General features: G+C 39.1%; 3 protein-coding genes across 4 annotated transcripts; 1 reads left to right on the top strand and 2 right to left on the bottom strand.

The window, feature by feature from the left end:
- Positions 1 to 165: 165 nt before the first annotated feature.
- phf10 (PHD finger protein 10) lies at positions 166 to 10,302 on the bottom strand. Its single transcript, XM_061041137.1, has 12 exons — positions 10,146 to 10,302; positions 7,885 to 7,994; positions 7,651 to 7,781; positions 7,446 to 7,529; positions 7,192 to 7,316; positions 6,918 to 7,067; positions 6,500 to 6,609; positions 6,202 to 6,349; positions 5,931 to 6,080; positions 2,424 to 2,532; positions 1,606 to 1,794; positions 166 to 1,304 (listed from the first exon to the last, which is right to left on the bottom strand). Exons 1-12 carry the CDS (start codon positions 10,215 to 10,217, stop codon positions 1,207 to 1,209), a joined length of 1,476 nt encoding a protein of 491 aa, XP_060897120.1. The 5' UTR covers positions 10,218 to 10,302; the 3' UTR covers positions 166 to 1,206.
- A 545-nt stretch (positions 10,303 to 10,847) lies between these two features.
- On the top strand, positions 10,848 to 17,059 carry rab4a (RAB4a, member RAS oncogene family). The gene is made up of 8 exons (XM_061041125.1): positions 10,848 to 10,997; positions 11,825 to 11,905; positions 12,303 to 12,417; positions 12,706 to 12,768; positions 12,904 to 13,058; positions 13,207 to 13,302; positions 13,557 to 13,703; positions 14,613 to 17,059. Exons 1-7 carry the CDS (start codon positions 10,982 to 10,984, stop codon positions 13,670 to 13,672), a joined length of 642 nt encoding a protein of 213 aa, XP_060897108.1. The 5' UTR covers positions 10,848 to 10,981; the 3' UTR covers positions 13,673 to 13,703; positions 14,613 to 17,059.
- A 160-nt stretch (positions 17,060 to 17,219) lies between these two features.
- ccsapb (centriole, cilia and spindle-associated protein b) lies at positions 17,220 to 22,753 on the bottom strand. Of its 2 annotated transcripts, none has more exons than XM_061041111.1 (5): positions 22,632 to 22,753; positions 21,325 to 21,711; positions 21,140 to 21,244; positions 20,102 to 20,316; positions 17,220 to 20,008 (listed from the first exon to the last, which is right to left on the bottom strand). In XM_061041111.1, exons 2-5 carry the CDS (start codon positions 21,701 to 21,703, stop codon positions 19,826 to 19,828), a joined length of 882 nt encoding a protein of 293 aa, XP_060897094.1. In that variant the 5' UTR covers positions 21,704 to 21,711; positions 22,632 to 22,753; the 3' UTR covers positions 17,220 to 19,825. The 2 variants fall into 2 exon arrangements, with proteins under 2 accessions (XP_060897094.1, XP_060897086.1); XM_061041103.1 differs by having other exon boundaries at positions 22,525 to 22,678.
- Between the last annotated feature and the right edge of the window lie 216 nt (positions 22,754 to 22,969).

Here is a 22,969-nt window from a genome sequence, read left to right as displayed (position 1 = left end):
GGAAACTCTTGAGTCTAATTAGGAATATGTAACAAAAATGCTCAATGTTTCGATTCATGAGGTACGAGGAGTAAGCATTTATCTTTTTCGGCTCATATTTGCCACGGAATTTCTTGCATAACATGGTAAACAATCTGTCATGTATAAATCAGTCTTTTTTAAGGTAGCTTTTATTTATTTTTTAAAAACTGAATTCAGCAACATTTTTTAGAAACAAGTACAATGAAAAAAAACATAAACCTGCTTACTGAAAGAAAATACAAAATAGAAACACTCAAAGTTATAAAAAAGAAAGAAAAAGTTTCAAACTGACTGTAAAAACACCGGCTGACTAACTAGAGCTGACTGATTTTTAATTTGAATGTATTACAAAGTGGTTACATGTGATTCTAATGAATAGTGGAGGGCTGACAACAAAACCGACACATAAATAGAAACACTTGGTGTCAGTAATCAAGACTCAAACATAAATACCTGATGATTGCTGTCTACCACAGCCAGCATCTATTCATTACTAAGGATCACTATATAGCACCATGTCGTCATTTCAGACTGCTCTTCACTGGCCTGGCTCATTAAGTTAATAAAAAAAACACCAACTTAAGGTTATGAGATACAAAAAGACATACAAAAATGTTGTTTTGAAAGTAAGAGATGCACACAAGTGAACTCTTGTTGATATTGTTTCAGTAGTTGTTGATCGAAAGCACCATTGGTCTGAATAAGACAGTTTTCACACTTACAGCTTATCACTGCAGTTATGAGACTTTAACTACGAGACTAGTTAGTTTAAAGAAGTAATGCACTGAAACTGTTAGTGGTCAACCCATGGCAGGATTTACTGCAGTACATTTAGATGATGTTTTACTTTATTTACAGTGTAACTGTTAATGTTAAGTTAAGTTAATGTTTCCAACGGCTGTACTATTTAAAGTTTTTCTTGCAGAAATCAGTTTTTCCTTTGATTCAAGACATTTTGTTTAATGTTTGTTTTTACCTGTCAATCACTCCATAGCAGGCAAGTGAAGGTCTTATATAACATGCCGTAAAGATTTCGACTCCTGGTAATTGGAGGAAGGGCTACATATATTTTTTTGTTAATTTTTGGAAGGCAATGATGTGACGTTTGAGAATTGAACAGCTTTTAAAAAGACAGTGCATTGGTGTAACATTTGGTCAGGGTACAGCAGTTTCTCGTAGAGCTGATTATTTCTTAGCAGATTTGGCTTTCTTGGGTGTTTTGGCTCCTCCCTTTTTCTTGGGTGTGTTGAAACTGGAATCACAAACTTCACACACCCAGAGGCCTGCAGAGACAGAATGATTGAATTGTTACCAAACATGCTTTTTGTTTATGCGGACCCTAAATGTTCTCTGTAACTGCATGGTGTGTGTTTGTACAAAGACAATGCTTTAAATAAAGTATTTTTTTTAAAGAATAATAATCACATTTTCAATGTTGGTGAATAACTGAACGACTGGGAGAGTTAGTCTGATTTCTGTTTTTGTAGTGCCGTTGTCCAGTCACAGGGTTAGATTCCATTCAAAAATGCAGTGTGTGTTTATGTTCACTACACAATGTGCTCTCATATGTTTCCATCCACTCACCAGTGGGTATGGAGTCCATCCCCACACAGAACGTGTGGTATCCTCTGTCACATTTGTCGCAGAACATCATCTCGTCCTCATGGTGGGGCTGTTGGCACACGGTGCAGGTCTTACACTCCATACACTGCCAGCGGTATGTTTGGATCACACCCACCAGCTCCTGACTCATGTCCAGGCAGGACGGGTGGCCTGAAGTTTATGGACAGGGAGACACATTTACAGAGGCACACATACATACAGAGACGGGGGTATTTATCAGGACTATCTGGGGGGTTTTATGACATGGTTTTGACATGGTTTTCCTTATTTCACCAATGTTTTTAAAACAGTCTGGTTTATATTAAGACATTCAATGTTCAGACTCTGTACAAAACAGTTACTTAAAGAGCTGTACAACAGTGATACAAAAATTACTTGAGACAAAACACAAGCTTCACTAACGAGATGTAAACACTCATAATCTTTCAAATGGTCAGTAAAAACATTTTTACACATGTTTTCTTTTACAGAGCTGCATTTTACACAATGAGTTTTATCAAATAAAAAACTTTGAATATCCTTTCATCGACCATAGACATGGTTAATGATTCACACTGGAATTTAAACTCGTATCAGTGATGTAACATTTGAGAGCCATATTTATGATTACAGCTGAAATTATTATCAAAATATAATGATATATATATATATATAATATCAGATTATCAAATCGATTCTCAGTTAGATCATTTTTTCAGCCAACGTAAACTTTTTGGAAACAAATGCTCTTAATAGAAAAACAGGAATGTGTCCTTTAAATATAAACATTGTGAACTTACCGCTGTTATCACATTGGGAGCAGTGAATGAGAGCCTCTGGCTTGCCCTTCTTGTTGGCCTCTTTACCCTTCTGGCAAATGCCACATATAGCATTGGGAATGACCTTAGGCTGCAAGGCAGAATAATGCTATAAAACCACGATATTCCTGTATTCATGGACAATAAAGTAGTTCAAGACAAGAATCATGACTGAAAAAACAAGGACTGATTTGGAAGAGTCAGGTCTGATCTATTTATACACTTGAGACAAAGCTTGTATTCCCTCGCATCAAAGATACTGTCCATCTCTGTTCTAATGTTGCCAACCTGCTTATTATTTCTGCACTTCTGGGGGCTGATCAGGGGCTTGTTGGCAAGGAGACGCCCAGGCTACTGGGCCCCCGAGCACTAGAAATAACTAAGAATCAATCTCAAGGTAGATATACAGTACAGACACGCACATGTTGTCTAACAGACCCTCGTGTCAGCATGTGGAGTCTGTCATTACAGAGGATTATTTGTCATTGTGTTGAAGCAGTGGCTCACTTAACAATTTATTGACTTGAAGGATCTTGCAGAGCAGTTTTAAAGATGCGCTACGTCTCCTGTTATGCAACAGAGCTCAATCTTATTAGACATGGATATTGACATCTGAAGAGTTGCTCTCTATGAAACATGTCTCTACGTTTAGTAGGGAGAGAGGAAAGAACCAGCACAGAGGAATCAGGAGGGTTAGGGACATTTAAATCAGGACATCACATAAAGGAGACATTTATCACCTTACAGCAAGCCATTCATTTAAAACAGAGAAGACTGTGCCGACAGTTAAACTGAAACTGAAGTAGCCTTTATCAACTTAAAAACAAAGAATGCAAGAGATACTAAGTGTAGAACAATATGTGCAAACATTTGGTTTCAGCACAGTTCTTGTCAAAGAATTCCTGATATGAAGAAAATCTCTATTTATGTAAGATAGTGTATTTTCCCCCCAGTACTTTAGTATGTCTGTATTTGTTGTTAAATCTGCAACATTTCCAGAGACTTTAAAGCATGAAGTTAATGACATCATTCATTCAAATGTCCCATGAAGAGGTGAAAGCAGGTTAGACTAAACTTAACAGGAATGGGTACAAACAAAAGGTCATGGTTTGGTAATAATGAAAATTGCAACAGAGAATTATCGAAAAGAGACAGCAGCAGGAGAGGGAAATAGGAAAAACGGAGGAGTTCAATGGCAATATATCCATATTTATATTTTCAAAAACATTCTTCTTTAAAAGTCAGTGCTGAGGTCTTCTTTCAGAGGAACAACCTGAGCTACTGTGAATAGACTCTAGAACATTTCACGTGGCCTTATGAAACATTTACATGTTCAGCCTCATGACTGCACACTTCAAACATCCCCTAAGTAGAATAAATCCACACAGGTTAAAATCCAATTAGATGAATCAGTTTAATTTAAAAAATGTTAGGTTTTTTTTATAGGAATTAAAGCAAAAACATGCTCAGAATATTACTTCCGGCATGTATGCTTTAATATGACCTGATGGCTTCAGTATGAACATAAAGAGCATTATAAATAATTCAGACACAGAGGCAGACATACAGACTGAACATCTTCAGTTGTTCTTTTTACTGACATATCTTATGATTATGTCTCTGCAAAAAATGCTAACCTTAGCCGTGCATTATAATTTCCTATTAGCCTGGTCCTAACGTGCATTATTCAGTGAGGCTGAAATGTTCCCAGACGTGCAGGTTGTAGTCATAACCATCACCATCCGATTTCAAACCTTTTGACAAATTCAACATCAACAAAAAAAAACTAAACTTTCTGAGAATGAAACACTGCACATTCTCATGTCGTCTCATGGAGAGCAAAATCATGTTAATGGTGCAATAAAGGTTAAACATGTATGAAACATGCAACATGTAACACAATATGAATGAAGAACTTCTGTGTGCAAATAGAAAATCTAACTTCAACTCTGATGTTCAGAATTATTTTTTATTTATGAGCTGTTTATAAAATAGCACATCACTCATCATGAGGTCACCATGAAGCAGTGCACATACTCTCCATGTTAGCCGGACCAGAGCGGAGTAACGTTGATCAGCTGTAGAGACATGCCAGTCACTACAAATCAGTAAACTTGTCCCTCTACCGGGACCTTGTGTAAAGGGGCAACAATTTAAATAGGGGGAGTGAAGAGTGACTGAAGAGTAACCAAAAAGCTTTTCCTTCTTTAGATACTTTTGTACTGTATCGCAAATAGTTACTATAAAAGGTATTATGGTACAGTATTGTACCAGCATGCAAAATCTCTAGAATGATCTGATTAAAAAAAAAAAAAGTTAAATTAAATAAATTTAAGTTCAATCAAACTTACCAGCGACACTAAAACTGGTACGATTTTAAACATACTCCAGAAAAGGACCATGCCCACACCACAAAGCTGAGCTGAGCTCAACTGGACTAATCCAGAAACATCATACTCCAATCAATAGAAGCTTACCAACATTTTTTATGTTTTGGAATTTCTTTCTTCAATGTTAAAATTTGTTAAAATCAAAGGAATTGATTGGCTCACTTTTTTATCTATCAACTCTCCCTCAAACAATTGAAAGTTATCAAATTCAAGTGGCCACCAAAGACGAGCCACTGACTGGGTCAGGAAGATGATGTGGGGCTCGTGGCCCAGACCGACAAACTGACACTACTGTTAGCTCAGCTCAGCAACAGTGTGACCAAGGTCAACCAGTCCTAAGCTCTTCAATGTAACATTATAGGGACAAGCAGAGCCCATGTCAAACAGCTGTCTGATTCTTATTAACAGATTAACAGTACATCACATGTTGTATAAACAAAGCATCATACCAGAACATACTTAAAACATAAGGGTTGAGTGCATTCAACACTTCAGATATAAATGTTAAAATTCTCTAGTGTTAAGATTTACTACTTTTTTAAAGCAACCACAAACTTGTTGTGGTTTATATTTTCTCTATCAGTATAACAAAAAGACTTTGCTATTCAAAAAGGAAAACTAGCAGCCAAAACATCCACTAACTTGTCTCAGATGAATCATTTTTGACAAGTGAGGACAGACAAGAGGTATATTGAAGACATTCAAAATGAAAAAAAAAATGTTTAAAGTTCAGATTTGTCTTCACTTAAAACACAAAAAGTGAAAAGTGCAGGGAAAAAGAAACAAGTGAACTGTTCCTTTAAAATGTTCTTATTGCTCACAGTCTGGTATGAAGAGGGGGGAAAAGCCACGTGGCATCAGAAAAAAAACAAAAACTGAAGACAGGCCCCGCTGTGTGTTTGTGTTTGTTTGTGGGGAGCAGGTTGTCCCAGCTTTTTAAAAAATGGATCAAATTGTAGAAGCCGGAGAACAAAGTGAAGAAAGCTAGGGAGGGGTGGCAGGATGGATGGAGTAAGGGAGTGGTAGTAGTAGAAAGAGGAGGGGGTAGAAAGTGCTGCTGCTGTTGTTGGAGAAGAGTTCAGGTGGTTTTGTCTTCTACCTTGTACCCTGGGGTGGCTTTATGGGAGGCAGAATGGCGGCTGCTGTCTTTTCCCGGCGTGGATGTCCTGTCTTTGGCCTTCGACTTGCTACCCGGTCCACTTGCTCCCTCCTGGCTCTCCACGTCTGATGTGTTGCCTGAAGAACTGTCCTGGAGAGAAACAAAGGAGGAGGGAGGGAAATTGAATACAAGGGATCTAACACTGATTTATAGTAATCTGTTTCCATGTCAAGACTTAATCAAGGATGGATATTATCTGACAATGTCTTACAGAGGAGTTCTTGTTCTTTTTGTCACCCTTTCCGTCCTCTGCGTCGTCAGAATCAGGTTCTGAGTCCAGAGCTGGGAGCTCTGGATCCAGTGGAGGCTCAAACAGAGCTGTGTTCAACGGCAAGTATCGCAGCTCATTTGGGGAGTACCTGCCATGAACAACAATTGTGCATCAGCACATCAAAACAGGTAGCAGACTATCCAAAAAACCCATATCATCAGATTTGCAAGATTGCATAACTTTCCAGCGTATCATTGTGGGTACAAGACAGTGGTATAGTGAGGAAAATGTTTTGTACCTTTTGTAGTAGTCTTGGAACTGTCCGGGTATGAGAGCCACAGGGTACGGCCCTGTCCTTGTCAACTCTGGAGCCAGAACCTTGAACCTGCCCTGGGGCACCTGGATAATCTGAGAGAACACAGAAAAGACAACGCATGTCAACAACCAAGAAGCCAAGGTTAACAAAAAAGATCTATTTTCTGAATTTCTGTAAGTGGTAAGATAAGAGGGGTGTCAGTTATTTAGTGTAATCTTAGAGAAAGATCTTATTACAAATGCTTAAGTAAATATTCAAGGTACTACACATGTACAAAGAAGAGTAGGACAAACACAGAGAGAATCTTCAACCCTATTTTTAATTTTGACGACAAATATCTAAAAATAATTCTGATCAATTCTCAATTCAAACCAAAATGGAACCCTTAGAGTTAACTTACATGTGTCTGGAGGTCGAAGTACGCTCTCCTCTCTTCCATACGCTCTCTGTTGAAGTTACTGTTGAACTCTGCAGCTTTTTTAGCCGCCTTCTTAATGTACTCAGGAACCTTGCTGGCCTCTACCTTCTGAGGGTTCTGCTGCTGCATTTGCTATGAAAGACAAAAGACAAACTCTCTGAGTGGTATGTGAAGGACTTTTATTAAAGGCATAACTTTAAATAAAATGCCCTTATAATCACAAACCCCAGCATATCACTTAGGTATGTATACTTACAGAATACTCTTTAGCTATTCTCTGTCGCTCTCTCTCCTGCAGTATGACTGAATACTCGGAGTGCTTGGCAGGATACTCCTTTATCATCAGATCTATCACTTCGTCACTCCGCAGAGCTGTCAGGCCTTGACATATACAACAGATACACAGAATGAATCTAGTAAACAAAGAAATGGTCCATATACTGAAAGAATTTAAAGATAATGTAGAGCAACAACGTGAAACAATCTCAGTGTTTTAGGTTTGGCTATTACCCAGAGTACACTGTGTCTCAGTGATGACGTTCTGTTCACGCAGGTAAAGCTTCTCTTTGTGGGACAAGTCTCTTCTCTCCATATCTACAGAGTAATATAAAAAACAATATTGCTTAATTCTTAACATCAGATAAGTCGGGAAAAGAGTTACCCTAAATCCTTTGAGCAAGTACAGTACTATCTAATACTGTCATGTCAGTCTTACCAGGGTATTTCCTCTTGAAGGACGTTACTCCAAGATACTCGCTGACCTGCTCCTGCAGCATGTAATACTCTCCTGTGTCATCTGGAGGCCACTTGTACTCTGTCAGGTTCTCTGCTGGGAAATATGTCGGTCTGGAAGGAGGCAGAGGAGTTGATTAAAAAACAAACATTAAAGATTGTGGTTTTCTCTATAGCCCCTTTAGGAGCGCAAGACTGCTTTAAAAAGCAAACCTACCCAAGATCTTGACTGGAGGTGTCACAGCTTCTCGAACTGTCCCCAGAACCCATCCTCCTTCTCTTGGGAGGCTGGCTGCCATCGTTGGACACCTCTTCTATCACATCCTCCTACAGAGCAAAAGGGAATAAAACTAATGTTTTCACATGTACATTTTAACAATAGTATAATATGTCAGCAAATTCCACAAAGCATGCTTATTTAAAAAGTGGGGTTGAAAGTGAAAAACAGTGAAAAAAATATATAATATAATATAACAATGCCTTCTAGTTTTTATCAAGCCCAAATTTCAAGTGAAGAATGTGTTTTGCTGTTCAGAGGGCACCTGTGGTTCAGTATTTAGGCTGATAACATGCCAGTTTGTTAGAATTTGGGCAAAAAGAGCAAGTTCACAGGGTGTTTTTTAATACAGCATAGTCTTAATGTTGACATGCCATCATGTCCTCATACACCAGTCACATCAATCCACAGGCAACAACCACTAAAAGAGACTCTTGCCATACTGTAAGTTATAATATATTATAGTTATAATGGAATATAATGCAACGCAGTGTGTATTTAAAAGGAATTTAAAAAAAAACACTTCCAGCTGCATTTTATAAAGTCCACATAAAGTCGACTTGTATTACATCTGCGAGCAGGCTTAAGGGGAAAAGTTGAGCAGTCTACATCAATGTGTTTAATTTTGGTGAGGTCACTAGTCCTGTTCTTAGTGTGGTCCTTTATTATGCAGGACAAGAGGAGTCCTATACGGCAAACCAACCATAAAATAATATTTTCAGGCATCAACCACTGAAGAGGGGAAAATACATTTTGCATGCTTTATCACTGCAATTTTGTAGAGCGTTAGTTGGCCATGTTTAAACAGGGTAGACTAAAGGCAAATAATAAAGCTAAAAATGTCGATGTCAAACCACTTATAAATTGACTTTTGTATCTTACATGTACACGAAACGAGGAAACCACAAGTGTTTGATGGCACAACGTGTAAAAAAGCTCGCCAACACGAACAGTTAATGCACATTTAAATCAACCCTTCTAATGTGTTAGGGTCATTTTTGACCTGTTTTCAACTTCAGGTATGTAAAAAATGCCTTTTAGGTTTTTTTTAGAAGATTTTATGATATCCTCAGAAAAAGCTTTATAAACACACAAAACAATTTTTTACCATTTAAGTCAATTCTGAAGGTCTCTTAACAAAAAAGTGACATCTGTGGTGCTACAGGTCAAATATGACCCGGCAGAAAAAAGTGTCTGTTGCATGCATCCTTTAAGTTGTGGGTAGCTCTATGGAGCAAATCTGGCTCAAATAAGATTCATATTTGACTCTGCACACCTCCCCCACCCCGCCCTTCTTTGGTGGGAACAACTATTTTCCCGTAGTATGGACTTGTACTCTCAATCCACCTGGCACCCTCCCCCCAGGGGAACACAACTTTTTCCACAGAAAATTGACCATATCTTAGGTCATGAGTGACTTCACACTCTCACTCTCACACACACACACACACACACACACACACACACACACACACACACACACACACACACACACACACACACACACACACAGAATTTACACCTGATTTGTTATGCAAAATAAAATATGGTTCTACTGTATATAAAATAAATGGCTTTTTACCTTCTTTCTAACATAAATCGATATGGGTCAATTTTGACCCCTTACACCACAGATGTCACTATGGTTAAAATATACATTTTCAAAACAATCACAAGTAAGTCATTCTAGAAAGTTTGTTCTAGTATTAGTCTATTACAGTCAGATAACAGAAATCACTATTTACTTATATTCAATAAAATACAATGCATGAACTTATTTATTTTTTTAATTGAAAACGAGTGGTATATAAGTTTAAAGTCCCATGGGACCATACAAATTCAATTTAAACCAGTCTTTGCATAATAACTTAGTTATAAGGTGAAAAACAATATTGGATGAGAATGATTGTTTTTAAGAGTATTTTAGGCTGATTTAAATCATGGGTCAAATCTGACCCGCTAACACAAGAGGTGTGTGCAACTTTCTAACACATTAGAGGGGTTAAAACAAAGATGATAAATAAACTACACATTTAAAACAGAGATGATAAATAAACTACAGCTCGTTGTTTTCATTCATGGACACAGAGCCGTCTGATAGCTAGCTAGTCGTTAGCATCGCACGCAGAGACTTGGTGCTTCCCGAGCACAACAAACATGAACCAGTGTGTTTCTTGTGTTTCTTGGAGTGTAAATGTTACCTTTATGGATTGTGCTCCAGGGGTAGCGGGATTGCTTTCGCAGGGCGGTCTAACGGGGAGTACAGTAGCCATATTTTGCTCAGTTTAGCCTTCAGTAAGGCTAGCTCACTAGCCTCTTCGTTGTCTGCTTCGTGTTGGTTTATTGGTGTTTGTCTTCCATCCGGGTACGTGGTCGCCCCCTTCTGGGCTGGAGTACAAGGGGCTATTATTTACTGTAAATAAAGAAATCATAGCTATTATTTAAATGATATAAATAACAGTGCTTCATGGTCAACTAAATAAAACGTTTATGAAATATAATTCAACTTTCCAAGTCTATTTTAATGAAGTTGAAATGGCTGTTTCAGAACGCTAACATACTCTAAACTTGTAAATCAGCACCACCTTGTGGTCACCTTGAAACACTGCAATGTTATTGTTATTGCAATGTTAATTCCCTTTTTTCTCTTTAATTCTCTTTTTTCTCTTTGTACCTTTTCTTCGGATTTTTTTATTTATTTTTTATTTCATGTTGTATGTATTCTTGTATGTTTAAAATTTTTTTTATAAAAATGTGCCAGGATGAACAAAATATGTGATGAAATATGACAATTTGTAATGTAGTAAAACAGCCTGCAATAAAGTATTTAAAAAAATAAAACACTGCAATGTTTTGCTCGTTTGATGTGGCTTTTATTTTGAAGACACAAACCACGTACGGGAAGTCGGATGGCAAAATCAGCTGTAGTCCGCGGAAACCACCAACAGGAATATTTTCCTGTTCTTAGCTAGCTATCCATCTGTCAAATAGTTTTCCTCCCCTTTCTCCTCTTTGCTGTCAGAGCGCCAGGCTGGCGATGTCGGAGTCTTACGGTAAGGAGCCTGTTCTCCCTTTTCCATCTTCATGTAGCCCCAAGCGACGAGAGGAGGCAGGTGTGCCGAGAGACATTTCTCCCATCGTAAATAGATAGCTGGCAGGCTAACTGAGCCTTTGGTAATGGCTGGTGGCCTTAGAAAATGCCATGTCAGCGTTGGTATTACCTTAGAGCTCATGTAGTAGAGTTCATTTAGGACCAAATGTGTCGAGTTTGTTGGTTTGTGATCCTCACTGAGGTTAGCGGACAGGAAGCTGACACTTGGGGCAGGGCTGCAGATGATGGAGCTGAAGATCTGTTTATGTTTCTGTGAAGTCACTAGACATACCTCAATGACGATTTAATACTATATTGATCATGGCTTTAGGGTGAAGCTGGTATACTACTCAATGTCAATGTACAGTTTGTTTATTGTTTGATAAAATGTAATTCCTACATGCCACAGAATGAGCTTCATGTAGATCACAACAGCTGCTTAACTGTATGCATCAAGATAAATTGCCTGTATCAGATCAATCAAGTACAAATGATATAACCAAAGTTACAAAATTCCTTTGTAAATGTAACTGTGACCAAGATATGGACTAAGCAGAACATTTAACATTTTAACATTATAAACGATATAATGCTGAAACCATTTCTATATGATATCAAACATAACTGTGATATTTATGTACTGCCTTTTCTATATGATATCAGCTAAATTAAATGATCACTCACCTATAATAACCTTGTCTTTTGTCTGTATAATTAGTTAAGCTCATGTCTTAAATCTTATTCTATGCTGTGTATGTATTCTTCATTGTTTCTGATTTCCAATCTTAGATTTCCTGTTTAAGTTCCTGGTGATTGGGAACGCTGGAACAGGCAAATCCTGTCTGCTGCACCAGTTCATAGAGAAGAGATGTAAGTCAGAAAGATGCAACACACCATTCATCCCTTGCTCTTGGTGGATTTGATATCTGCTCAGACCTGTAATGTGATGTCTAAGAGTTTTAGAATAAGACAAAGTCTGCACCGTTCCTCGGACAAATGATGACATCATGTTCATGTGTGAAGCACAATGCACAGAGTGTTTGAGTAATCAACACCTCAGAAAAACGTGCAAAAATGGATTAGGCATATTCAACGTAGGTCTGAGACAACGATCTGTCTCTAGGTATGTGTGATGTGTGGATAATATTAATTAATGTCTTGTGCTGTGCATTTTCCTTACTAAGAAGACATGCTGCAGGGTAAGCCATGACGTACAGCAGTTATTTAATAATAATGCTACATCACTTTTCTGTTTTCTGTTTTCCAGTCAAAGATGAATCCAACCACACGATTGGAGTGGAGTTTGGCTCCAAGATCATCAACGTGGTCAACAAAATGGTCAAACTTCAGATTTGGGACACAGCAGGACAAGAACGGTTCAGGTAAAGAACAATTCCTACTTTCTTCTCTACAGTTCAGTTTTATGGAGAGCTAATGAAAACATGTTTTTGGTGGACAATTTGACTTGCCAAACACATGTTCAGCATATTTTCAAAATATTTCAAAATCATAAATTCATATTAGGAAAATTGAAACTTGGAATTTGTAAAACTAGACACAGCGATGGAGGGAAAGGTAACAGTAACTGTGTGTGTGTGTGTGTGTGTGTGTGTGTGTGTGTGTGTGTGTGTGTGTGTGTGTGTGTGTGTGTGTGTGTGTGTGTGTGTCAGGTCTGTGACCAGGAGTTACTACAGAGGAGCAGCAGGTGCCCTGCTGGTGTATGACATTACCAGGTACATCCTCCAATCACAAAACATAAGTTCAGAATCATCATCATCAAAGCTTTTTTTGTATTTATGCAACTCTCCACTTCTTCATGAAATGAAACGCGTCTCTTCCTGCTGCCTCTCTTTCTCCACTCACTGCAGTCGAGAGACATACAACGCTCTGACCACATGGCTGAGCGATGCCCGGATGCTCGCCAGTCAGAACATTGTCATAATCTTGTGTGGAAACAAGAAGGACCTGGACGCTGATAGGGAGGTCACATTCCTGGAGGCGTCACGCTTCGCACAGGAGAACGGTAGGATCTGCAGTGTGGGATTTAGTGGGGGGGAAAAAACATTTCAGAGAGAATTGCATTTTAATCGGTTCTGCTAAGAATTACACTGCTGAGTCAATTGATTGTGTTGTTTATTTTTTACAAAGGAGTGTGTGTTTGTATTTGTCAGAGCTGATGTTCCTGGAGACCAGCGCCCTGACAGGGGAGAACGTTGAAGAGGCCTTTGTGCAGTGTGCTCGCAAAATCCTCAACAAGATAGAGTCAGGTAGGAACCCCATTCCTCACCCATAACCGTTACCTCATAGACTTTCTCCAAGTGAAAGCCAGAAACAAATCTCCATGATTTAAGGACTTAAACTTTGTACCTACCCATAATTCCAGCAGGGACTCAACAAGAGAAACAACTGCTGGCCAATGTACTGTTTATGATCTGCATTCTGTTCTTGTGTTAGAAAACAGTTCTTCTCAAAATCCCTTACCCTCATGCTTCTGCCCCTCCCCCCTGTCTCTCTCTTTCAGGTGAACTGGATCCAGAGAGGATGGGTTCAGGTATTCAATATGGGGACGCTGCGTTACGACAGCTCCGTTCTCCTCGCCGTGCTCAGCCACAGGGCACCCAGGAGTGTGGCTGCTAGTGGAGGCGCTCAGTATCATACACAGACAAAGGTGAAATGACCAGTGTGTCTCTTCTGCTGTTGTCTTTTTCATTCAGAGTGTCAGAGCTCTCTGGCTGCCTGTAGAGCCACTTGATATTCTGCTCGTTGCTCTCAGCGCCGTGCATCAGCAGCACTCAGACTCTGTTTGTTCCCCACACACCCGTCAGTCATGTCGTGATTTACAAACCTCAGTTTGATTCACATGTAGAGAATGTGTTCAGTAAGAATCACACATTTGCTGCTTGGTTCAAACTTCAAAGATAAAGGGGCTGATGATTAAAAAAAAAATCATTGTCAACAATTAATTAATCAATCAAAACTGTATTACAGACTCAGGGTCTAGATAAGACAATACAAAAGATTCAAAATAGACATAAAACATAATACAAAGGCATAAAATACATTAAAAAAGTTTAGAAACACAACAGACATGCAATGTGTGTTATAAAAGTTTGTCATAAAAGAACTTAAAAATCTCATCCACCTTTCCCCAGTTTTTTTGTTTCTATCATCAGTATTCCTTTTGGAGACATCCATCCTTCAACATTCAAGAGTCTAAAGAGTCCATTATGTGACCATGATTATTTGTCTTTAATATTTAGTAAAGCATTAGGTTACTGTATTGGAGGTCTCACACAGCAGGACGTTAGGTTTATATCAGACTGTGGTTACTTTTATTTTTTATTTGTTAACAATCAAAAATGATCATCACTGGACTTATTCTTTTACTGAAGTTAATTTTATTTAAAATCAGTCTTTCAATGAGCATTTTACTTTCAAACAGGAAGAGGTAGGTCATAATTCTGCTCACTTCCCTTAATAGTGATCAGAATAAATTATTAGTTTTGTGTTTCAGCTTTGTTCCCTTTATTGCAGTTGTGTGACCATGTTACTCTGTTTTATCCCCGTGCGTGATTAGTGTTTCAGACAGGTTTGTGAAGACCAGAAGGGGATCAGCCTCGGGGTGTGGGGGGAGCCTCACAGTCCAGGGTTCAGGTGGCTGTTCTGGTGACTCCTCTCTGACCCTCGATTTGGCCTTTACACCAAATCTTCACAATCTTCAGCGCCTTCTGAACCCTTGTTGTCACAGCTTCACCTGCAAAGAGCCAAACAGACTTCCCAACTTTAACCCCCCTCCTCAGAACTCTGAGCATCTCCATCGTAACCACGGGCAGCCCACCTTCCAACATTCTGTTCCACGATTGGACCAAACCCTCTACAAGCCCTCCAATCAGGAAGTGAACTACTAACATGTATGTAACATGTCTTTTATCCTGCACGTACCCCTGCTAACTTCATACCAAAGTCCATTCTTGTTTTCTCACCTGTCCCTACTACCAGGAACAGCACCAACTTGTCCCTATTACCAACCGTTTGGAAAGTTTGCTCTCTTACTTTGTCAAATTAGGCAAACAAGATCAATCCGGCTCATTAGTTTGGTATAAAGGTTTCATCAGATTATTTTTGGATCTTGGAGGGAGTCATGCCATCTCCCTTCTCTTCTCATCTGTGAAGTTACCATGAAATCAAAATAGTTTTAATCCAATATGTCTTTTACTGCCGATATCCAACCGAACAAAGATCAAATGATGTTTGTCGGTAATCTTCAGAAATCTTGTCATATCCTTCAAAGTTACATAAAAGGTTTATGGCGCATGCACTCTGAGGTGTTTAGTAATCCAATGAGTTATAGTTGATTAGAAGTTACTAGTTAATGAGAAGAATCCAATAGAAAGCTTTCTCAAAGTTTTACGTCCTTCCTCCGTGACAACAGGAACTGTGAGTTATCATCGTCTCTGTTTTGTTTGAATGCTCCCACATTGAGTGCGATTGTAGACGTTATTGTAGACACCCTGTGTTTTAAAGTGAACACCTTCATTTGCTAAATCAGCAGATAGCAGATTCATGGAAGCTTATGCAAAGCTAAGCAAATAGCCTCCAGACTCTAGCTAGACAAGAGGAATCATTTCCTCAGCTAAAGCTTTGGAATACAAATTGTTGACAAGTTCCTTTAACCACCTTCATGTTTTAAACCCCTGAAGCTTCAGTCAGTGAGCTGATTTTCCCATCACATGTACAACACTCATAGTACAGACCACCCTCACATTTTGCACTCCCTGTTTGCTTAAATCATTCCTTTTTTTACACACTTTCTCTCCATGTAAAGTGAGCCCAGGCGAGCAGATGCAAAGTTCCACTTAACACACTGCACTCCTCCACCTCCATCCCTTTCTTTCTTTTATTCTTAACATGCAACCATCCTCTCTGTTACCTGCCTGCACCTCAACCCACCTGTCCACCCCTCAGCACCCTACACACTGTACAGTGTTTTTTCTGTATATAGAGATTGACGCATGTTTTCTCAAACAGAGTATTTCATTTTGAAGAGATATTATATGTATATTAAAGTAGAATTCATATCCAGCGTCTGTTTCATGCTCCATTGTATTCTTATCATGTAAAGCTACTATACACTGGTGACGTGTGAGCAGTTCGGATGGGCTGTACCGTTTGCTGCAATGATGTTTATTTGTAAATGACACAAGATCATGTGGATTACATTATGGACTATTACATTAACGTGAGAAAATGCTGTGTCATCATTGTTTAAGCCCATAGATTAAGAAAAATAAATTAAAAAAACTGACAAACAGAGGCAACCTGAAATCTATTCAGAGCATACATTTGGATTTCATTTGAAAGCAGTGTGAGAGATGCGTATGGTTTTTTTAGTCGACACATGAAGCTTCAGTTAAATGATTGATCTGACAGTGGGACACACTTCTTTATCTGAGGGAGTTTCCAGTCATGACTCTGGTCTTACATTTCTAAATGTCGCCTGTTTACACGAGTACCTCAGTGACTGTGGTGTAATACCAACTGTATGCATTTCAAGTTTTAGCGACTGTATGAAACGATCTGATGTGTGTTTGTATTCTTTTTTTCTTTAAAGATCCTCGATGTCCTCAGTTTGAATCAGTTTGAATCATTTGAACAGCCACATAAAGGCCAAGAGCATAATAATTTACCTGTGGGGTAAACGTGACATTAAAGGTTGTGTTGTGCAGTGCTTGAATGAAACATGACATGCCGTTAATGTTTTTACTCCCTCTGCCTCATAAAATTCTGAATTCTTCTTTTCATTGAAGCACACATCAGTCTTCAGAAGCGTTTCACATCAGATTGAAAGTGAGAGGTCGAAAGGGGCTCTGGCTGTTACATGTCAGGTGGCTGTCTTGTGTTTACGTCCTCTGTTTATATTGATGTATGTCTGGTTTTCTCTTGTCATTATGAATATCATGGATTTTTAATTTATTGAGTATGATTAAAGCATATGTTTTTAGAATAAAACAAATTCTACAGATACATGTTTGTGTTTGAAAAGTGTCTTTTATCGGTATGACCGAGGTTGTTGGAGGAAATGCTTGGTATGATCACTGTCTTTGTTTAAAGGGATCCAACTTCTGAGACATTCCCTAAATCATTTGTCTAATGTGTCCGAGAAACAAAATCAAAAACAAAGCAACAGGCTGGAAAGTGATTTATTAACAGCTTTAGAATTTAGCATTTCAACCTCTCTTCTTCTAATCCACATCACATGTGCACACAGCCTCAAATAAGACAATCATAAAGATAACACTGATCAGTCGAATGATTAGTAGACCCACCATGTTATCTATTTCTTTTTCTCCATCACCGCAGGTTAAAATGATCGAGTGGATCATTTGGGATGTAACAATGCTAGTCAGAGACGTTGAAGTCCACTACACATTACATACATTACTCTCTACAGCATTAAAAAGATCTTCACTATACAACTTGCTCTAACTGACTAAAGGAATACACTAACCTGTTTTCCTTCTGCTCTAAGAGATTGTCCGGTTCACCAAAGTGAAAAAAAAAAAACACAAACTGAAATGCCTCTTCAGTTTCCTCATATTGCACAACTTTAATGACTGATGTCAAAACTCTAGTGCAACAAAACGTCAACATTGAAAAACTAAAGTAAAGTAATACTGAAACAAGAGTTGCATCAACAAAACACAAATATTGAAATAAAAAAACCTATATTCATTTTCAAGCACAGGCCTCCTTTTTCTTTCATCCCTTTCCATGCACATTTTCACAACAACATTACATCCAGCCCAGCTGCAGGAGGGGGAAACAACTGTTTAAGGTTTTATGGCACTGCTGATTTGATCATGAATGCAGACACAAGGACTTCTACACCAGTCGGATTTGTGCATTCAAAAAAAGTCTTGAAAAACATCAGATTGATTACATTATTTCAGTCTATTTCTTCCTGTGTCTGATTCTAAACACATTCACACAAAAATAACATTCAACAGATGACTGAAGACACAAAGCTCTTATATATTATATATATACCAGGCCAAATATTATAATATTGATATCAGAAAATGTATTTATCTTCAAAGTGCTCTTTATTTTGGTCAAGCTTTAGCACGTATGCTCTCAATATCAGCAAAAAGTATTCCTCTTTTTTTTTTCTGAATAAAGGTACAAAGATATATTTCCATTATAATGGTTCCACTTTTGGATCACGAGCACATTTAGAAACAATAGTAAAAGATTTGGCTTTAATGAGGAACCTTTGATAGCTACACTTTGAAGACAACGTTAAAGGCAGGGTTGGTCATTTTTTTGAAAACTAGCATGATTTTGAAAGTAGCATTCCCTCAGTGCTCTGTCTGCACTCACCCCCCCTCCCCATCTGTGCTCCCTCAAAAGCCACGCCCCCTCACTTACATGCACGAGCGCCGTTGCTCCAGAAGCTGACCTCAGCTCCTCGCTTGCATTGTGTAGAAATAAAACCATAGAAACCACATTGTCACATGTCTCATTCAGCGGTCAGTAAACTCTCTGAATAAACTCATTGATGACGCGCTTTGAGTGTGGGGAAGGGGTAGAGAACGAGCAGGGAGAAGGGGAGGCGTGTGATTGGTTCATCAGATTGGTACCTCGTGGCAGACATTGGTCAAAGTTTTTACAGGCTTACAGCTGACGGATTTACTTAGTTCCTTTTTTTTAAGAGCACATGAATTATTCATTTCTTTCAGGACCTTAAGGAAATTTCAACCAAAATCCTAAAAAGTATCTGGAGGAAATAACAAACCCTGCCTTTAATTGGCTGCATATCATTTTAACATGACATCGCGTGGTTTACAAAAAATATCCATGAGGTGTAAGTGTATAACTTAAGTCCTGCAGTATGTACAGCACCCAGCGGCTGAAAGAGTCGCACGCTGTTTGTATTTACATACTGTGATAGCACCAGCATTATTGATCACACACGCATCAAAGGGAAAAATACAAAAAGCTTTTTACAGTCGGTAACAGATAAAAGTGTCCTTCTGGATGTGTGTATCCTCATCTTTCTAGACCAACTCAAGTGAGCACAGAAACCGCTGCACATCCACAAGAGCCACATCACAGCACCAAGAGATCTGATCAGATCAAAAGCATTACAATTCTTAAACATATCTGAATGTCAATCCATGCTTCGCACTACAAACAACGAAGCGACTACAGACAAAAAGCTGAAAGAATACAAACTATTCGAATGGGCGTGTTCATTTCTTACATGTGTATACAATAAGTGTCTTTTCCATTCTCACATTTTATCTCAGGTGTTTTTTCAGAAGGCAGCTGAGGCCTTCCCTACCCTGAGTCCATTGTGCTTTGATATCCCTGTTTAAAACATATTATATAGGCTGCGTTTAAAGGGGCTTTAAGTTTGTCTGTACAATACAGTTGTATTTCTTATCAAATAGTACACGCTGGATGTATCCATCAATGGTACTTTTACTTATCAAACTATTTCTTTAGAGAGTCTCTTCTACCCTGTAAAGTGTTTCTTATTATATATATTTAAATAGTTTGAATAAAAAAACATTGAGGGTGTCAGTAGTGATCTATCCCACCCTCTCTTCTACATCTCTGAGTATTTAAACGTCAGGGTTTGTAGGCATTAATGGCTTTATTTCTCTATTTGATCCTGTCATCACCCTAATGTACTTCTGCTAGCACGTGTGTGTGTGTGTGTGTGTGTGTGTGTGTGTGTGTGTGTGTGTGTGTGTGTGTGTGTGTGTGTGTGTGTGTGTGTGTGTCCTATCGAGAGCGAGCAGAGAAGCAGCGCATGTACTCAGTGAGCCAGGGGTTGTATTCTGGTTGAACCAACTTTCTGGCCTTGTTCAGATCGGCTGATTTTGATCTCCGACGCTCTGCCCTCTGGGTCTGGATCTGTCGCTCCACTTCCCGTCTTGTCTTGGCGCGTAGTGCAGAGTCATGGATCTACCGGTAGAAGAAAAGACACTTTTAACTTGTGTTGTCACAACAAAGCCTGTCACGCACAAACCGTAAAAAAAACATTCAGGGGAGATTGACCTCATTAGTGGAAGCTACAGGGATGACATTGTGGGTCTTCCGGGCTGCCATGTCTGCATCCTTCTCTCCTGAGCCATACAAAGCAAAAGGATGTTTGGACTCCTTACTGTCCCCCTCAGGCGGCTGTGGTTGTGCAGGCCTCACACGCTGTGAGCGCCAAGCTTGCTTTTGGGTTTTGGAGGATTTACTCTGTTGTCGTCCTCCTGTGTCTTTCACTACAAAGACCAAAGACAAAAAGGTTAATCAACATAAAACACCAAAATACGCCGAAGCATCAAAAGGGCTGAATGTTTGCTAAAGCTGCTACAAAATGATTTCTGTGTGATAATAAAACTACATTTATTTGTGCAAACATTAAATGATAGGCTGAGCAATCAAGTGTTACTGAACATTATAAATCAATATATGGTGACTCTTTAGCACTTTATTTGAAAAAGAACAGTGAACAACAGTCAATATTATAATATGTGTGGAACATAGTCATGCAGTCATTTACCTTTTTATGATATTTGGTGACACGTCTACATGATTACTTTTGAAAAGACTTTCAGAATGTATCATGTTTATGATGGATCTCGTTTTGCCTCAATGTTTGCTTTAATTGTTCATCTGCATGAGTCGAAACAGAAAAACACGCCTAAGAACCCCTTCTGATCCTTGGTGGTGCTCAGATTCCTACACTGGAGGAATGTCCCGAGGGACCAAAACATTGTTTTTTTTTGTCATTCTAATAATGAATGGTGATGCTGAGCAAGAGACGTGTGCAGGATTTTCTCTTTTCAAGGCTACAGTTTGACATCCTAAGCACCTACTATGACAAAGTTGGATGTGCAAACCCCTCCTCTAAAACATTAGCAGGAATTTAAAAGGACTGAAGTTGTGTTAGACAATAGTTTAAAAAACATCTATAATATAAGAAGTTTACGAGCAATTGTTTAAATAAATATGATACCTTCCTCATCTGAAACTTTTTGCTACACTATGTTTTTGCTTTTCCTCTTAATTTGACAAAGACCCTATACACTATATTTACATTACCTCTGTTTTGTCCCCTGTGAGGGAGCTTCTTCTGTTGACTCCCTTGACTGCTGGCTTTCTCCTCCTCTGATACTCTTGTCTCCTTGACGCCTTCGAGCTGTGAGCCTGGGAGCAGTGAAAGGCATTAACAGTAGAGTAACATGCATACATCACAGTATATCAATCTGTTTATTTTTTTTTTGTACCATGTTCTGCAGACTCCTCTCCCTCTTGAAGGGGCAGTCTGAGAACAGACTCTGTGATTCTGATCTGCTCTCTGCTCTGCCTCGCCCCCTCACACTCCTCCAGCTCAGCCGTTGCATGGTCCCTGCTGGTCCGAGACTGTACCAGCTCCTTGCTGGCAGAAGGAAGAAGAAGAAGAGGAGGAGGAGGAGGGGGGGGGCTTCTTCCTCCGGAATCAGAATCACTTTCGGAGCCAGCCCAAAACCAGGGGTTGTGTGTGTGCTCCAGCAGCCTGCGGGTCAACCTGTACATCAGCATCTCCTCATAACACTTTGTGTAGGTCTCCCATTTGGGGTCTTTGAACTTTTTCATATACTCCGACCGGATCTTCTTCGTCACCATCTTTGTCCCTTTGGAAACAAATCAAACCTTTGGAAAATCCAGCGGTGTTGAACAAGCAAAACAGTTCTATTAAAACAGTATTTTATAACCCTAAATAAAGCCTACGCGAAGGTGAATTTCCTCTCACGAAGTTAAAAGTCGTTTGGTATCACCGCCAGACATTTAAACCATCATGTGACGAGAGTTGAAGCCAATGGCAGAGCAGATGGTAAAGAACCCGCCCCTTTCCTCTTCTTTTATCATTCCTCCAGTCATCCTCTTTTGGCTGAGGTAAAAGAATAAAATAAAAGAATAAATTAAAAATAAATTAAAAAATAAAAATGTAAAACTGGGACATCTGATTGGCTGTTATAAAATACATTTAAATGGCTCAAACGGGAACCATAGACAGTAAATAGGCCTACGTAGTAACGGCCGAGCGTGATGACGTAACAGGCGTCTCTAACTCTGATTGGTTACAGCGCTCTTAACGTATCGAGTACTACAAATTAAAGGTCAGCTGATACACTGCATGTAAACATTCTTAATCGCCTTTTTCTCGATCTATGACGACCCTTTACCTCATCGATGACAAAGGAAGACTCTCTATTTCTATTAAAAAAAATCCGCTGAAATATAATCATCATAGGCTGAATCATGAGCTATTACAATAACAACGCGTAAATATCTCGGTTAATCGAGTAATCTGATCTTCACCCCCACTTTTAACTATCATGGTAAACGTGTCTGTGTTGATAAATAGATGGTAGTTCAGGGTGTTACGGGGTGCAGATAATCGTCTGTCATCGCTTGCACATATAGCGTGAAGGTAAAATCCTCACCGACAATGAATCGTCTCTCATCTATCCTACAGCGGTGCACAGTGCCTGACAGCAGCAGTGATTCAGGGCGGTAAGAGTCTAATTTTGTGTACAGTAAATATACTTACACTGGGGTCGGATTTCACGGAAGAAGCGCCGGAGAACAGATGGCGTTGACGCCGCTGCTGTTGGCTGTAATCACAGGCTGCGTGTCTTAGCTCCGCCCGCTTGAGGACGTTTTTAAAAAGCCAAACACACCCCGCAACAACAGGTGGCCCGGGCAGGAATGCGGTCGGGATTGATAATGGTTTCTATCAAATGGTGAAAGGGAATGAAAATACGATTTGATTAATGTTTTTAGACATTTAAACACATAAGGCCTTGAGTTCCCTTTTGCCTGATAAGAATCATTTGAGTAATGTCTTATTAGGTTAGACCTGCAGGTACGATCGGGTGATGATGGGTG

This window comes from Labrus mixtus, chromosome 1, assembly GCF_963584025.1.
Source record: "Labrus mixtus chromosome 1, fLabMix1.1, whole genome shotgun sequence".
Lineage (NCBI taxonomy): Eukaryota > Metazoa > Chordata > Actinopteri > Labriformes > Labridae > Labrus > Labrus mixtus.
This window is presented reverse-complemented; position numbering and strand designations above follow the sequence as displayed.

Excerpts from the sequence above, each read along its gene's own strand:
- ccsapb (XM_061041111.1), bottom strand. The coding sequence starts at position 21,703 with ATGGTGACGAAGAAGATCCGGTCGGAGTATATGAAAAAGTTCAAAGAC. Across the intron at positions 21,245-21,324 it reads AGAGGAGTCTGCAGAACATG|GCTCACAGCTCGAAGGCGTC; the intron begins GTACAAAAAAAA and ends CACTGCTCCCAG. Across the intron at positions 20,009-20,101 it reads CTGTAGCTTCCACTAATGAG|ATCCATGACTCTGCACTACG; the intron begins GTCAATCTCCCC and ends TTCTACCGGTAG.
- phf10 (XM_061041137.1), bottom strand. The coding sequence starts at position 10,217 with ATGGCTACTGTACTCCCCGTTAGACCGCCCTGCGAAAGCAATCCCGCT. Across the intron at positions 7,317-7,445 it reads TGAGACACAGTGTACTCTGG|GCCTGACAGCTCTGCGGAGT; the intron begins GTAATAGCCAAA and ends GTATATGTCAAG. Across the intron at positions 1,305-1,605 it reads GATGGACTCCATACCCACTG|GCCTCTGGGTGTGTGAAGTT; the intron begins GTGAGTGGATGG and ends CTGTCTCTGCAG.
- rab4a (XM_061041125.1), top strand. Across the intron at positions 12,769-12,903 it reads CTGGTGTATGACATTACCAG|TCGAGAGACATACAACGCTC; the intron begins GTACATCCTCCA and ends CACTCACTGCAG. Across the intron at positions 13,059-13,206 it reads ACGCTTCGCACAGGAGAACG|AGCTGATGTTCCTGGAGACC; the intron begins GTAGGATCTGCA and ends TGTATTTGTCAG.